The sequence below is a fragment of the Peromyscus eremicus genome, chromosome 19 (genome assembly GCF_949786415.1).
Source record: "Peromyscus eremicus chromosome 19, PerEre_H2_v1, whole genome shotgun sequence".
Classification (NCBI taxonomy): Eukaryota; Metazoa; Chordata; class Mammalia; order Rodentia; family Cricetidae; genus Peromyscus; species Peromyscus eremicus.
In genome coordinates this window covers 67,629,697-67,646,866 of record NC_081435.1, presented here as the reverse complement: position 1 = coordinate 67,646,866, position 17,170 = coordinate 67,629,697, and the positions used below count along the sequence as shown (strand labels likewise).

The window sequence follows — 17,170 nt, the reverse complement described above, 5'->3', positions numbered from 1 at the left end:
CTTCTCCAGGGACAGTATGGACTCCTGCTAGTCAGGTGCACTGACTTCCTCCATGAAGATCTGAGAAGTAAACTTCAGGCTGCTGTCCCTTGGAAGCCAGGGAATCGAGGAACTAGCAAGGGATCTATTGTCATTCTGACCAGTAGCCAACAGCACTCTCAACCAGGGGCATCAGAGGCCACCATGTTAATACGGCAGGGGTGACAGCCAGCTCTGTTGAGAATGGTGGGCAGGGAAGGACACATTTCTCCTGAGTTAGCAGACCATCTGCTCTGGGCTTCTCTGCCTATAGAGACCAGGAGGACTCCCCACCTCCTAAAAACCTTCCCAGAAGGATATAGGGCTGGGCATGCTGTGGCCTCAGCTTCCTGTTTGGTTTCAGGGAACATGTATTCCCCGGATTCCAAGCCCTCTTGGGACATAGGAGAAGTCCATATAGAAACACTAGGCAAGACACCACAGTGCACTGGCTGCATCCTTGGTACGTGTGATACTTAAACACTGACCACAATCACAGCAGTGATTGGGTTGTGGAAAGCAGCTCTTCCCATACTGCCAAGAGCTGACTGGGCTTGCGTGCTCAGAACCGTGGTAAGGTGCAGCCTCAGCCATGCAGGCAATGAATGACCCCGCAGTCTACAACACCCTGCCAGGCCACTGAGGTGCAGCCTCAGCTGGCAGGCAATGACCCCACAGTCTACAACACACTGCCAGGCCACTGAGGTGCAGCCTCAGCTGGCAGGCAATGACCCCACAGTCTACAACACACTGCCAGGCCACTGAGGTGCAGCCTCAGCCATGCAGGCAATGACCCCACAGTCTACAACACCTTGCCAGGCTATTGAGCTGCAGCCTCAGCTAGCAGGCAATGACCCTGCAGTCTACAACACCCTGCCAGGCAGAGAACAGGAGTGAGTCCAGGCAGTGCCTCACTCCTGTGCTTCTGTTTCCTCACTGTTAAACAGTTGGTCCAGAGTGGTCCCCCAAACCCATCTACTTCAACAGCGTGGAAAAGCATAAGCCCAGTCATGACTGCATATCTCTGTCTTACCTGGAACCCTCCGTCAGCTTCACGGAGGGCAATTTGAGTCCATCCATCCTCAAATGCCAGACAGATGTCCTCATGCACCCAGACATGGACCACAGTCCCTAAGAGCCACATGAACGCTTCAACCCAGTGCCACCCCGTACCAGCCTCCACCTCCCAAACTAGTACCAGTCACCCTTGTCCACAAATCTGTACCACCGCCACCCTCTACCCTACATCTCACCCCCCTCCTGCTCTGTAATTCCATCCGCCCTGCCGGACCCACGTGCTGTTTACTGACTTAAAGACACCACATGGAGCATGTTCGTTCAGCAGCTGGGCCTGCGACCGATGGCATTTACTTTGGAGGTAATTACCATTACAGACATCTCCCTTCATTTTCAAAAAATAAACATCTTACAAGCATCTCACAGGCCCGAGAGAGAGTAAGCAAGAATCTCGCTCACACACTTAGAATATCTGAGGGAAGCTTGAAGGTGGCACAGTGCGGCCTCTTCAGCCACCTGGTGCGCCACCGGGACTTGTCAAGAGCTATTGTGCTGTCCGTGGATGGCATCACTGTGTGCACGAGAAGACCTTCTGCCCAGCAGAAGGGAAGAAACTGTGATGTAGAAGCATCTAGAACATTCTGGACCCAGGAGACAGCCAGGCCAGCACAGGGCTGCCAAGCATACGTGATCTCAAGATGCGCAGAGAGAGGGGCAAAATACAGTGACCAGGGTCAGGCCGGCAGCTTCCATCTCCACCAGGTGCTGCAGATACACCCGCGGCACACCAGAGCAGGGCAGGGCAGAGCTTGAGGACAGACCAGCCACCAGCAGCCACGACTGAGCACTGTCTAGAGCGCCACAGGCCCTAGACAGAGGCTCGCTGAGGGAAACGGGCTGACAGGAAGGGACTCAGCTGCTGTGCCTGCCGTCTTGCTCAGTTGCATGAACCTACTTCAGGGTCGGGCCAGTGTTTTCCTGAAGGAGGTAGGGAAAGACACCTGCCTTTTCTATCACCTTGAAAACACCACAGAGCCAGCCCTAGCTCCACTATCCCCCGAGTCCCCCACCTGAAGGCTACGGGGACAAGCACTCAACTTCCTATCTCTGCCCACACGCGGCCTGTTCATCTGTGGAGTGCACAGGGCCAGCCTCCCGAATGCAGACGCATAGGCTGGGACTCAGCACCCACGGCTGATTGGTCACATGTCCTTGTCTTCCAGAGATGCCTCAGAGAGCCTTGGCACTAGTCGGGTGCACTGCGTGGGGTGCTGGCTTCTGGGGGTGGTGAGCAAAGGCATAGGCCTGCCCCAGGATAGCCAGGTCCACCATGACCTGCAGCAGACCACAGACTGAGAACTGCAGAGGAGCGCCGTTGAGCAAGAAGTAGGCTGTCTTGAAGGTGTCGCCACTTGTCCACATGAGCACCATCTTGAGGCTGCAAGGATACAAAGGGACAGTCAGTGTTGACCCAAGAACGGGGACCTATACAGAGGTCAGTGGTGTGACCCAGAGGATTCAGAGGCATGTTAAGAAATGGGGACCACAGAAGGATACCCTGACCCAAGCCTGCCCAACTTACCACCTTGCACCCTTCTCTGGTCCCAGAGAGAGAGGACACTCTACCTCACACCAGGACCTGGGAGTTCTGACCCCCATGGGTCAGACCATGGCTCTGGCCAGGCCTTGAGAATGGTCTAATCACAGAAAGCCACAAGGGCTGGTATCCAGGGAGGCCAGGACCTCGGGGCTCTTTAGCCTGGCCCAGGAGGTTCCCACACTGGGTGCTACAGGTGTTGGGGGACAGTGGAGAAGACAGAGGAAGGACACGAAGCATAAAGAGGCTGCCCTGGGACCTTCTCTCAAGAGAGATTTCCACTAGAGAAACAGAAACGACCACGGCCTATTGCCCCATACATCCTGTGTCTTCACATGGCATTAGAGACGACAGACATAACTGCTTCGCTGCATCATAGGTGCAAACAAGCCCAGCCTTCCTGGCAGCTGAACCTGCAGCACTAACTTAAACTACATGCAGCCCAAGTGTGCAGGCTGCAGCTGATGCCCCCAAGCAGACAGCTGATTGCCGCTCACAGCCGCCAAGTCCCCTCACACACCATGCAGAGGAAACATCCCACAAGTGAAAGACACAGCCACTTATTTTGGCCACCTCTCTGCAATATGCCAGCTTCCTGTCCTCTCGGGGACACCAGCTTGCTCCTTCCTGAAATGGCTATCTCTTTATGCCAGCCCCAGTGCTACAGCTCAGATGCCCCAGAACAAAAGGGGCATCACACCCAGGTGTGGTGGCACTCGGACGGTGAGGCAGATGGATTAGGAGTTCAAGAAAAGCCTCAGCTACAAGACTTTGTCTCAAAACAAACAACATTACTGGAAGACAACACAGACACACACAATCCAGATAAAGGACCCCTGATGGGTATACTAATGTGGGGCCATATGGAGGTTACTACTGGCTCCTGTTTCTCATGTGATTGGACAAGTCTGAGGCTGCAGATAGCTGAAGCCAGTTTGTATGACATAACCGTATGACATGGTCAGGAAGCTCAGATTTCACCTCTCAGACAAGTGGCAATGTCCTTCATAATCCCACAACACCAAATGAACAGGAAACAACTTCCATGGGATCTTCTATGGGAGTCAAGCCCAGAAAGAAGGTTTTTAGCTCTCATTTTATGATCAGGAAAAGCCAGGGGATGGAGAGATGGCTCAGCAGTTGAGAACATTGGCTGTTCTTCTAGGTTCAATTCCCAGCACCTGCATGGCAGCTTACAACTATCTGTAACTCCAGTTCTAGGGGATCTGACACCCTCACATAGACATATATGCAAGCAAAACATCAATCAACGCTCATAAAATAAAAATAAATAAATTATTTTTAAAAATCAGGTAAAGCCAAAATGTTGGGGGCTCAGAACACCCAGGGTAATAGATGGAGGTGGTGGGAATGAAATCTGGGTCTTGTTGGAACACCCGTGTGACAACATCCTCATACCTCAGCTTCAGTCCCTCAATAAAGGAGCAGAACATGGGGAGGGCTGGGGTCACTGCATCTGATTCACCACCTCTTAAACAGAGCCCAGGATCCCCCTAAAATAGACAGACAGGCCAATCTTCCAGAGGCCTCTGGGACAGTCACACCTGTCCAGGCCCCTAGGAAATACCTGGACAGTCACGTCTGTACACTTATCCCAATAGAGAGCAGGTGCTGGATGCTCAGGGTCCAGCCTCAAAGTCAGTGTCACAAAGCCCTGGTCAGACAGCAAGCTGAGCTGTACAAGGGACATGTGACTCATGTGGGTTTGCTGCAAACCAAAGAGACTAGGAAGACCATGCTGCAAAGGTGGCCAACCTGCCCCTCAGAGTCGCAGATGCATGTCAAGCATGTGCTGGGACAAAACACGCAGAGGAGACCTGTGTGACCCAGTTACACACACACACAGAGTGAGAGGGTATTTAAATAATTCACCCAGTGCCACATACTAAGTGGGTGTGGGATCTCTTGGGCTCGACTCCAAAGTCTAGCAGAGACAGGTCACAGCACAGGATATACAGCTGCAGCCCTTAGCCCCAGACCACCTGTCCCTCCTGCCTAGGCCACCTGCCCAGTGCCCTCACTGTTAAGACCCCATTGGCCCCAAGTGCATAGTTGTGTCTGTAACAGCAAGTGGAGACATGAGGTAATTGCTGGAGCATGGCACTGCCCAGTGCCAGGGATATTCTTAGCCGCTTGGATTCTTCCTTTGGATGGTCTGTATCCTCCAGGGAAGACAGCTTGTTGATGATGCCAACACCATTCTGTTCCTAGGACAGGAATCTAACCAAGCTGAGGTTCTGACACACTCTGAATGGCTCAGAGGGGTAGCAGAGGGGAAGGAGACCACGGTCTACACATCAGGAGCTACAGGGCTGCTGGACACAGGGCAAACTCAGGGGTCCGTTTCCTGGGGCTGTTAGTGCTTTGTTTGCTCTGAGGCAACGAACCCTAGCTTTTCTCCACACTAGGGTGTCCCCAATCCTTTACTTCAGTGACATCTTCATATGCAAAGAGTCAGCACTGCTCCTGAAACTCCAGTACTCAGGAGCCAAAGGCAAGAGGATCAAGTGTTGAACGGGCCGGGGATGATGGTGTGTGTATATCTTTAATCCCAGTACTTAGGAGGCAGAGGCAAGAGGATCTCTGTGCATTCAAAGCCAGACTGGTCCACATAGCAAGTACCAGGACTACATAGAGAGATCTTGTCTCAAAGAGCGGGGAGGGGAGAAAGGAAAGAGAAAGAGACCAAGGGCAGCCTGGGGAAATGGGTGGTACAGACACATCATATCCCAGAAGTCCGTCTTTCATCCTTGGATGGAGGAAGCAGCTGGCCTAGGGTCTAACCAAAAGATACCCAGAGTACAGTACTTCCGCTCTCCCAGGCCGTGAGTCTTGTAGTGGAGCCAGTGGGTGTGGAGCAGAATGTCGTCCCAGAGGCCTAGGTTTTCTACTTCAAGATTTATTCAAGATCACGAAGTAGAGGGAGGTCCGAATCCTAGGTGGCCGAGGCATGGCTGCAGTTCCCTCCTCCCTCCCTGCCAGTGCCGACTGCTGTCTCTTCAATGGGCCTCCTGGCCTGACCCTCCTGTCCTCCCCCACTGTTTTAATCTGGGCTCCCATTACCTCATTCTTGGCTCCAGCATTTTCCTTCCAAACCGGCTGCCAGATCAGTGCTCTTAAAATACCTCCTCACCTCACCCTTGCCCTGGGCGGCCGACAGGAGGGCCTCTCTTTGGCACCCAGGACAGCAAAACCAACTGTTGCACCTGCTCGGCTTGCCTTCCAGCTTCAGCCCTCTGGCATGCTGGCCATGCTGACCTCAGCCCAGCACCAAGCCGCCGCCGCCGCCGCCGCCACCACCACCACCACCTACAAAAGCTCTCCCAGGCCTGAAACCCACCCAAATCATCATGTCCCCTTGGAGGTGATCTGTAACCCTGGGTTAGGTAAAGTTCTCTTAGATGAGACACCGGAAGCAAAGAAAAGAAAAGGCGGATATATGCACTCCATGTCATCAAAGCTGACACGGTCTTAAGTATCCTAGACTGGCCTTACAATCCTAACATAGCTGGGGATGACCTTGACTTCATAATCCTCCTGCCTCCACCTCCTAAATGCTGGGTTTGCAGGTGTGTACCCCACGCCTAGTTGCTGTGGGGCTGAGGATCAAAACTCCAGGGCATGCTAGGCAAACATTCTACCAACTGAGCCATCCCCATCCCCTAGAGTTGAAACTTAGGTGCTGCAATAGATAACACTGAAAAAGTAGGCACGAAAGCCAGGGTGGGGTATAAGAGAAATATTATCAATCATGTATTTGTTATGACTCTAATACCCAGAACAGAATGTTCTAGTTCTTACAATTCATCAATAAAACACTACAAATACACATGTTAAAATGGGTAGGGATCCCAAAGAGAGACACTTCTTCAAGGACATAGCCAGGGCCACAGAGAATGTTCTCATCATCATTTCATTGTCAGTGAAATGCAAGCCAAACCACCATGAGCCCAGTACTTCACACCGCAAGGATGCTGGGAATAAAGAACAAACAAGAAGAGCTGGGGGGGGGGGGGGGCTCAGTGCCACACACACACACACACACACACACACACACACACACACACACAGCTGGTGGAACGTGAAAATGTGCCTCTCTGGAAAACAGGCCGGCAGTCCCACAGAAGGTCACATGCCAAGCCATCATGTGACCCAGCCATTCTATGCCTACATGCTTTCTCGATAAAGGAAAGCATAGTATGTCCACAGAAAAACTTGTACACAAAGCCAGGACAGCATGAGTCACAGTGTCCATCAACTGAAAACATCAACAGACATCTGGTGCATCCACATAATGATGTAAGCCATGGACAGGAATGATGCTCAAGCCAGACAGATGGCCACACGCTACATGATTCCACAGGTGTGTAAAGACCAGAACAGGCAAAGCAGGAAAGACAGAACGCAGGTAAGTGGTGTGGAGGAGTCTGGGTCAGGTGGGCATGGCTGCTAATGAGTTCAATTTGCTCATGGGAAACTGCTCCAAAATTAGAACATGGTGCTGCTTTGAACTAGAGCCGGTGTCTGCATGAACATGCACCACCAGGTACTGTGCAAGCAGGCGATTTGTGGTATATGAATGGTAGGTTCCAGGGGGTGGGTGGTACCTGGCCTTTCTGCTGTGGACACTATGAGCAGTACTTCTCACATAGCTATCAGAATGAACGCACAGCACAGGCAGATTACAGAGGTCTGGCAGTGACACATCCCAGAGGAAGCACGCTGGGTTTCCCAAAAGGCTATAAATGCAAGGGGGCCTGCTCAGGGGACCAAGGCTAGATCTGTAGGATCACTGGTTAAGCAAAGCCCAGCTTCCGGGAGCATCTCACTATAGCAAGAGAGCCCAGAGTCCCAACTGGATCCTGCAGAGTGGCCTGGTGGCATGGTTCAGGAGTCTATCCCTCAGCCTCCTTTATTTTAATTGCTCATAGTCTAAACCTGCCCGCCTCCTCCTCATCCCGTTCTCACATGGCCTCCATCCTCACTCATATGGGCCCTGCCTCTGAGCACTTTCCCTGCTGGGTCCTTCAGACCCCCCCACCCCCCCACCCCCGCAATGCCTCTCCCTCCCCATTCTGCACTCCCAGTGCATTCCCCAGCGACTCCTTCCTGTTCCACGCTGTTGAAGGCTGCAGAATGCTTGGCTCCCTCTTATCTTTTACACCCACCCCTGTTCTCCAGTAATTACTTGTTAGGGAACAGTCTTCAAATCTAGTAAAAACCTGGAGGAAGAAGAATGCAAATACCCCCAGGATCCGCCTTGCCGAGGTTCGCTGCATTAATTAGTAAAGTTATTCCAAACGTATCATCATTCATCACCGGCTCCAAGACCACAGCCAGTTAATATTTTTCAAGAGGGAAATTATTCAAAAATATCTCGAGCAGTAGCTCTAAGGCAGGAAATCTGAATATGTGCCTGTGGGGTTGTATATGTACATGTGCATGTGTGTACGCACACCCATCTGTACACACATGCATATGTACATGTGTAAAGTAAGACTTTCCAGAAAAATCTGCTCTGAGGACTACTAGAATCAGAAAGGAACAAATGCTCCCAATTCCTGAGCAGCCCTTCCAGGCTCCCAGCCCCAGGAATCCATATGTAAAGTAGAGTTGGTTTGAAGTCTCATCTCAAGGTAGAATCCTCCTCATTACGGTGCGATGGCCTGAGCAGGTCGTTAGAGGGGAGTGAGCAGCCTCTAGTTTCTATGTGTGTTTAAGTGTTTGCGTGTGTGCGCGTGTTGTAAACACACGTTTTCAATCCATCACGAGAAGCACGCACACGCCATCAAATTTATTTGAAACTGCACTTCCCACGGCTTCAAGAGTCACAGTCCCCAGATCTGGAGAAGGTGAGGGCACAGTGGGAGCCGAGATATCCCCAACTAGGATTCCCGGTGGGCAATCCTATCATAGCATCAGCCCCTGCAGTAATGAGTGTGTGGCTGGCAAGTGCCTCTGTGCACGTGAGCGTCTAGGACCCTGCCCCTCGAAGACACCCCAGCAGGGAGCCCTATGCCTCCAAACACTGGCTCCTCCTCGGCTCCATAACACCTTCTCTAAAACACCTCTGCTCCCAGCTGAAGATGGGTCACCCAACACTCAAGTTTTGGAACAACAGCAACAAAAGTTAATGGCATCCAGGAGTCACCCTGTGCTTTTCCTCCAGGCTCCCCATTGACACAGACTCAGAGCTGGAGCTCTACCTGTACATCCCCCAGCCCCAAACCAGAGCTTCAGGATCCTCGTGGCTCCAGCCCCACCAGATGTAGAAGGAAAAAAAAGAAAAAAAACATCCAGACCCAATTCAGGGCTCCACCCACCCTGCACTTGGGAAACTTGATCCACCATGGTCACAACTGTCAGCCTACCTCTGCCCTGCCCGCGTGTGTATCACGTTAGAGCTTAAGTGGCACCATCTCCCTCACCCTGCACTGCACTCTATATCTGAACATACACACTCTATGCATGCACACAAGCCTCAGACTCGCAATCCTGCATCCAGTCAAAAGAACTTCAGAGAGCCACTGAAACCTGGTATCTGGCATGACCGCAAACCTCCGCCCAGGCCACTCTGAGTCCCTCCCTTCCAGGATTCGGTTTTCTCCACGGAACAGGATGCTGTCATTCCACTGACATCAAAGTGCCACCGCTGTGCACAAGGTCCCCCCTCCGAGAAAGGGGACCCCTGGGTATCTTGCACAAGAGGTGGGATGACCTTGGTGAGTAGTGGCTATGGGGTGAGAAAGGGACAGCGTCTCAGTGTGAAGTTGAATGGCTTCCTCAAGGATGGTGCCAAATGAACCACAGGGCTGTGTTCTTCCCTCCTCCTCACCAATGGACCTGTATTCAGTAAATGCTACCTTCTTTGAGACTTTCCAATGGTCTATGGGGACTGTCCTGTACTAGATGGATGTCTCCAGACACTTCTTAGTATGATCCTGACAACTGCTTTATCCTCCTTCTCCAGACACCGTAGCTTTGGGAGGTCGTGGCAAGTCCCACTGTGAAAAAGCCATAGTTGGGGCACCTTTGGTAAGGTCACCTGCCCTGCCACATCCAGTTGTATAGGTACCATGCTCCTCAGTCCCTGGTCCTGCATAAAAGCTCTGCAGCTTCTGATGGGCCATGGCCTCCACAGAGGGTTTCTGCGTCCCTCCCCTGCCCCACCTAAACATATCCTCTCAGACAAGAGTCAAAGGCCCAGTATGTTTAAGCAGCGTGACTTCATCCTACTGTCAGGGCTCCACGGCTCCAGTGAGCGCTGTGGGAACATCCTCAGGAACACCCCTACCTCATGCCCTCGGTGGAGCGGTGGCGGTAGTTCCGATACAGCTGTGGCACACCCAGCATGGCCTCGGTCAGCACAGCCAGGAAGCCCAGTGTCTCCACAAACAGAGCCGAGTCGATGGACAGGTAGGTGACATAGCCCGCCACACCGGTGAAGGCCAGGACACACTGTACATAGTCTGCAAAGCTGCTCCAGTGCCAGAAATGGTGAGGATCAAAGTCTGGGGGAGGAGAGAGAGAGAGAGAGAGGTACCTCAGCTGGGGGAGCAAACCGAAGCTTATGGGGAGAGAAATACCAAGGCACAGGCAGGTCAAGTCAGTGTGGGGAGTCGAACCATGGGACACGTCATGGTCATCAGTGAGGAGAGATGAATGGGTCAGAGCAATCCGAGGTTAGTGTGGAGAAAAAAATACCAATGGGTCAAGGCCAGTGTGAGGAGACTTGAGCGGGGTAAAAGTCAGTATAGGAGATGTGGACAGCTCAAATTCAGTGTGAGAAGAGATGTGAGCAAGCCAAAGTCAGTGTGGGGAGGAGACACAAGCAGGCTGAGGTCAGTGTGGGGAGATGAGAGCATTCCAATAAAAGCAATTCTAGAGACTCTTGGTACCAACAGTAAGTTAGCATAAGGGATACTGAAGTCCTGTAACTTAATCCAATAGTTCCAGGAAGGAGCACAGTACATTGTACCAGAGCCTCTGGAATCCGAGTCCTGGGTTAGAACTACAGCTCTGCCGTCTGCAACTCTGGTTTACCGTGTGTCTCCATCCACCCAGGTTAATGCACCCACCTCCCAGGACCGTTCTAAGGGTTAACACGTTAGTTCTGAGTCTGGGGGTGCTCATAGAATCCATAGGAGGGATTCAGACCACACACAGCACTATTGCTACATACTTGGTTGCCCCAACAATATCCCTTCTTGTTTGATGATTATTCACTTGTTTGATGATTGATTCTGTGGAATATTCACATGCAGTCACACCAATGAACTAAATGACACTTCAGCAGATGAATGCTTGGGGCCCTGGAGACAGTGGTAGCTACAGGGAAGCTTCAGATGAGAAGGGAAAGCCTGCCATAAGCAAGGATGTGGCACGGCTATGTCTGACCTGGTTCCTAGATCAGCAAGTCCAGGACAGGAACATCCAGCAGGTGTAGGTGGGCAGCCAAGAGATGCAGAGGTACTAAGTTCAGCTAGGTATGGCTGTTTTGATGGGGTGGTGGGGTTTTTTCTTTTCTATTTTTGTTATTGTTTTGCTTCGGTGCTGGGGAAGAAGAAATCCTCACCCATTCTAGGCAAATGCTCTACCACTGAGCTAAACCCCAGCCCACTGGATACTCTGTCATAAGGAAAAGAGCTAGCGGATTACTGACCTGGTATCCCTGTTTGTAAATGACTTGGCCATGCAGACTCCAGCAACGCTGCAGCCCTGGGGTTCTCAGAGACTCAGCCTGCCCTGTGTCAGCATTTCTGCATTCTGCATCTGCACCATGCATGTGAATCCGCAGGTCACCATCTCCCTCTGCTACAGGAGAAATCGGCCTGTGCTGGTGTGGTACACATTAAAGTGGGACTGGGGGGTGGGGGGAGGAGTGGCTAACTTCCTCCCAATTACTCAGACTCAAACACGAAAAAAAAAAAAGGCTGTTTCTAATACTACCCAGGAAGCTCCTTTTTGGTTCTGGGGATAGACCAAGAAAAAAAGGAGTAACCTGGAGAAACCCCAGAGGGCATGCATTGACCAAGTTACCTGCACCAAATGGCATTTTATGTGTGCCTCATACTATGTAGCTTGGAGGTAATGTTGCCCCATACCCACCCATCCCACTTAGCAGGCTCAGAGACACAAAGGAGCCACCCCGTCCAAGGTTACAAGTCTCATTGAAGCCTGGACTCAGGAGAAACAATAAAGACCTTCTTTTCTGGATTTGGGGTCCCTGGGGTCCTCCTCTGCAGCCTCAGCAACAGGCATGTGACCCTAACAGCCTAGATATGTAACCAACACATCAATGGAAATTTGACTCAGGGCCTACTACAGGGCTAAAGCCATGCAAGGGGAAATGGTAACGTCACCACACACCATCTACAGTAAGGCTCTCAAGTGTTGGTGGCCCATGGACTAGGTGCGGCTTTAGTTTATCTCCATTGTAGAGCCTTCTTGATGCCAGGCTAGCCTGGACTCATTCACTGCTCCAATGCATCCTGATGATGACCTAAGGGGCAGCAGGCACTGACCCCTCAGATGACAAGCCCAATCCTGGAACGAGCCTGCTCTGGGGCAGCAGGTGCAAGCAGAGGCTGTCCTGAATGATGGGGCAGAGGTACAGGCTGCACTGCCTCCCCGTGTGTTCAAGCGCCTTCAGGGAGAGCTAAACTGACCCTCAGAGGTAAACAGAATCCCAACAGAGCACCAGAAAGAAGCCATCGGCCCAATGCAACATCACCACACGTGTTGTTGAACGGGTGCGTGTAGCTCAGTGGGAATTCTCCATCACACATGTGCTGTGTGGTGATCGGGGACCTGGAGGCCAGGGGTAGCCCTTCAGCAGCAGGTAGCCAGGGGCAGCTGAGGGACAAGGGATGGCTCCTGGGACAGCTGGTTCCTGAGCGGCTGTGAGAAGACTTGGAAGTGACAGGAGAAGACAGACAGTAGAGAGTCCTGCAGGACACTTCAGCTTTCACAGCAAACATTGCTGAAGGCCCCGATGTCATGCTGAATCTACGACGTGTAACAGGATGGACAACCCAATTTTAAAAATGGGCAAAAGGAAGAGACAGAAAGTGGCCAAGAATCACATGGAAGAAAACAGCATCCTCAAGGGATAAGGACAAGTCAAGTTCTCCAGGACCCGGTAGGCAGAGCCTGAATGCAGAGTTGCCCTAACCCTGCTGTGAGGCGGAAAGCCTCCAGGTCCACCACAGTGTTGAGAGCAGAAAGAAACTGAGTCCAGGCCAGGGTGTTTTTGGTGCTGTTGTTTTATCTTCAAAGGCCCACCTCTCGGGCAGCGGTAGATGCCCCCTTGAGACCACCAACAAGGACAGCACAGTTACACAAGGCAGCTTTGACGTCTGTGGTTGACAATCCGTGGTCCTACGGCAGCCCGCCAGCACCCTCGTGTGGCTTGTCTGTGCCAATTCAGGCAAAGACTTCCCGCTCCCATAGGAGCGGAGTAAGAACAAGACACGTCCTCCGGAGAGCAGCAGTGTCTGGGGCCCTGGCAGGCAGAGCCTGGGTTCTCTCAGCTCCCTGCCTAAAGTTCAAGCCAATGACAACCTGCCACTGAGAAGGCAGAGCGAACCCCAGACCCAATGAGGAACAGGGTACAGGGTTCCCTACTTTGGCTGTGAGTTCTCAGGAATGACAGCTCCGCTCCTAGCCAGCAGAGGTCAGGATCCTGCCAGGACCAGGGGTAGCATTCACCTCTGAGAAGCTGCCTGTGAAAAAGCAGCTGATGCTCGGCACTAACTAACATGAAGTAGAGCCCAGAAGACTGAGCTGTTGGGGGGGGGGGGGGTTGAGCTGGGTAAGGACAGGCCACCCTAATGACAGCATGGCACCACATGGAACACCTCACAGTTCCACCTTGCAAGTGGGGCTGTGGCGTGTTTCTGTCCTGCTCCCTAAAGGACTCAGCCCCACCATGGCAGACCCAGGGCCACAGCCTCCAAGCTCCAAAAAGGTTTCTGGTGGCTGTCATGCTGTCCCATATCCTCTGTGGCAAACACACACTGGACTGTAGGCTGGAGAGAGCAGGAGCCCAGCTGGCCACCCAGAACCCACACCCCAGTCTGTGAATCTGGGAGTGCCAAGAGGCATATGTATCAGCTTCAGCTAACACTGACCACTCTTCTCCTGAGCCTCACTGACCAAGGCCACCTAATGAGGTCCCAGGGCGATTCTCCCCCAAAAATGAGCATCCCCATGGCCTGCCGTCATCACAGACCCCTGGGTCAACAATCCAGAACAGCTCCCACCATCCTGGGAGACAGCAGCAGCAAGGGAGATACCTTTAAACCAATCAGAAGAGACAGGAAATGCAGCACTCTGCCCCCAGCTGGGCAGTTAAACAACTGACCAGGGCTCTGCACAGGAGACCAGGAATCAGGCTCAGCAGCACAAGGACAGAGCCAAGTCCCTTCCCCTTCATCATACAGACATGCTTGTTTTCAAACCCAAAGGTCCTTCTTAGACAGCTGTGGCAAAACTGCTTCCGCCTTCCTCTCCAGGGTCCCACCAACACGCTAGACCACGCATCCCAACCAGGGATGGAGGGGCACATGTCTAACTCCAAAGGCTTAGTACAAAGAAGGAGGTCTGTCCAGCGTCTGTGTTGACTGAACACTGAAAGGATGTTTTGTGAACATAAAGGGTAACTGGACCCATGTCTTTTCACTCGTCTGGGAGATGGTGCCTTGGCCCGGGTGGTCTCAGACTCCTGCTCCTCCTGAGTAGTGGGGCTCCAGGTATGCCCTGCTGCACCTGGCTTTGCCATCTTCTTTGATGAACTACTGAGAACTCTGCACTTGTCTGTGCAGCTCATGCACTGGCTGCATTCTGTTTCCTCAGCAGCGCAGTCTGCCCCTCACTACCTCCTAGAAGCTAACACCATCTGCCTGGATCACCTGAGAGTCTGAGACAGTTATCCTCCTCAGACTGCCTGCCCTGAGGGGCCCCAGGCCAGTCCCCCAACCCCCAGCCTGGCTAGACCCTTGGTCAGAAAACCATCTGAGCCAGAGCATCCCAGGTCAGGACCAGAGCAAGGGCAGACAGATGAAAGCAGAGCCCAGCACGGGTTTACCAAAGTCAAGAGCAATGCAGAGGTCTGCTCCTAGAGGTAAGACAATAAAGTACGCAGCAACTTATTTGGGCCCTTTTGTCTGAAGGACACTGAGGCCTGTTGACAGCAACATTCTGGGCAGTTGTGGGCGGACATCCTTGTGTTTGGAAATACACTTAACCTCAAATGGCTCAAGGGGAAAAAAATCACTGTGATCCAAATTAAACGTGGTAATGTCCAAATAAATAAATAAATGACATAAAAATAAAAAGCTCCCAAGCCTAGCCAGCCTGGTATAGATTCATGCACAGCCTTCCTTCCTGCAGCTAATGCTCACAGGAACTCAGACTGAGAGGCAGAGCCCCAGTGCCAAGCCTGCACAAGATTCCAGGGCCTGGAGCTCAGATGACAAGAGCCACATGGCCCACGCCCTCCACAGGCCAACACCAGCTTGCACTCTGCCTGAATTCAGGTCAGATACATGAATAGATTTTTATGACAACAGCAAGACCTCCTGCAACAGCTGAAATGGCCCTTGTGGCCCTGACCCGCCCCAGCACTGCCCTCTCCCACAACAGACAAGGGACAGGCGAGGATGGCTCAGAGATCCAGAATCAATGTTCTGGGAATGGAGCCCTAGCCCTCCAAGGAAGCTGGGCGCAGGGCTGGTGGTGTGCCATGCTCAATTCCCCACTCTTGGCTTCCAGACAGTGTCCCCTGGGAAACTGACTGGGAGCACCCACTGCTTGACCAGAATAAAAGCAGCAGCTACCGAGGTCAGCATCCCAATGCACTTTGAAGTTGCGAAAATAAGGCTGTCATGGTCCTGCCGCTGGTGAGGGTACCACATCCCTGTGGCTACAGAGACTCCAAGAGTCAGGAAGCTGGAGTCAGTGGTGCCCGTTATGGACAAACTGTTGGTGCTCTTGACTCGGTCACTTCAGAAGTCCCTTCTGACTCTGTCCTTACTAACATACCAACAGAGCGCTGGAACACTCAACTCCAAGTTTTTCCCTCAATGGCACTGACAGGTAATGCTGAAGCTATACAAAATGTCCTTCCTTAGCAGGATTCCCTTCAATGGAGAGATGAGCCAGGAGAGGGGGTTCAGTGACCCACACCTGTCATGTCACCCTGGTGACACTCTTCATGTCTCCATTACTGCAGCTGACGAAAGCAACCTCTGCTCTGAACAGTTCCTCTGAGCTCATTACGGCACAGCTCACAAACAGCTGAAAGGGCCCAGCAAGGCTCTGGCCCAGGGAGCACCAGAATAAGCAGCTCTATCACTCAAAACAGTGTCTTCACTTCCAAGACATTTTCAGGTTCCCGCTTTACAGCAGCCTTGTGAACAACACTGTGCTCTGTCCCAACAGTAAGCCACCACGGAACACTCAATCCCGAGTTTATTCCTCGATGACATTGACAGATAACAGCACCAAGGCCTGTGGTCAGCCTGTAAAAAACCGCCCTCCCTAATTCTAGCCCCAGGGTTTCAAGTTAAACAGAACAGTCAGGTAAGAAGGCTGTAGAAAACCGTACCAGAAAGCTCCTGAGCTGGTAGAGACAGAGGTCTACGCAGTCAGCAGCGGTCAGCTGCAGTCAGCAGCCCCTCCCCTGTTCAGCTCCTCTGCTCCGGGCTCCATGCCTGGCCAGCACAGTCAGGGCAGGAGTTCCACACAGATGTGAGGCTGAGAATACTGGTGCCACCACCACAGCACACACAGGGTGGGGACTCCATACAGGAGGAGAAGGCTGAGAAGACCAGAGGTCACCCAGGGCCTGTCCTCAAAGGAAGCTGTTGCCCTGAGAGGTTCACTACTGTTCTTGCCACCAGCTCTGGGGCAGCATCTGAGGTTCTGTCCTGGGGGCAGCTATGAGCGGAGGGAGTTCAAGGCCCTCCCTAAGGGACAGAGACTCAGAACAGAGCATAGGCTTGGGCTCGAGAGCACGCTACCAAGAGTGAAGGCCTGGGTCCTGAATGATGAAGAGGAGGTTGAGCCAGGAATGGTCGGACACTTGTCATTTTTATACTTGGGAACTAAGACGGGTAGACGGGTGACTACCAGGCTGGCCTGGGCTACATAGGGCTACCTAACCAGAACTGGTCTTGAAGGAGAGGGGAAGCAATGAGGAAGCAGCAGCAGCTAGTGGCTCCATGGCCAGAGGAGGGAAGAGAAGCAGGTAGCTAAGAGCTCTCCTGAAAGCAGAGCAACTTTCAGACTGGCCTTAATGACCCCCCCAGTGCCCACTGTGATGTGGCATCACCCAGAGTATTAGCACGTCAATAGAGCCATCCTTGGAGGCAGTGGAGGCCAAGTGGGGTACCAACGAGGGCAGAGCATTCAGGAGCTCCACGTTGACCAGGGAGAAGCACAGCAGCCAATATCATCAGGCAGACAGGAGGGTGGAGAGGACTCAGACTGCCCCATCTAACCAAACCAGGACAC

At 52.5% G+C, this 17,170-nt stretch overlaps 1 protein-coding gene across 4 annotated transcripts in view; it reads right to left on the bottom strand.

Moving 5' to 3' along the window:
• Positions 1–1,956: 1,956 nt before the first annotated feature.
• The window catches only part of Slc66a2 (solute carrier family 66 member 2), a 35,733-nt gene continuing 20,519 nt past the window's right edge, over positions 1,957–17,170 (bottom strand). For 2 of the 4 annotated variants that reach the window (XM_059246756.1, XM_059246758.1), the window contains 2 exons: positions 9,948–10,164; positions 1,957–2,473 (listed from right to left, as the gene is read on the bottom strand). In XM_059246756.1, the coding sequence (XP_059102739.1) occupies positions 2,266–2,473; positions 9,948–10,164 (425 nt within the window). In that variant the 3' untranslated portion in view covers positions 1,957–2,265. Of the gene's footprint in view, positions 2,474–9,516; positions 9,658–9,947; positions 10,165–17,170 lie in introns of all 4 variants that reach the window. The other 2 variants (XM_059246759.1, XM_059246760.1) reach the window with 2 other exon arrangements.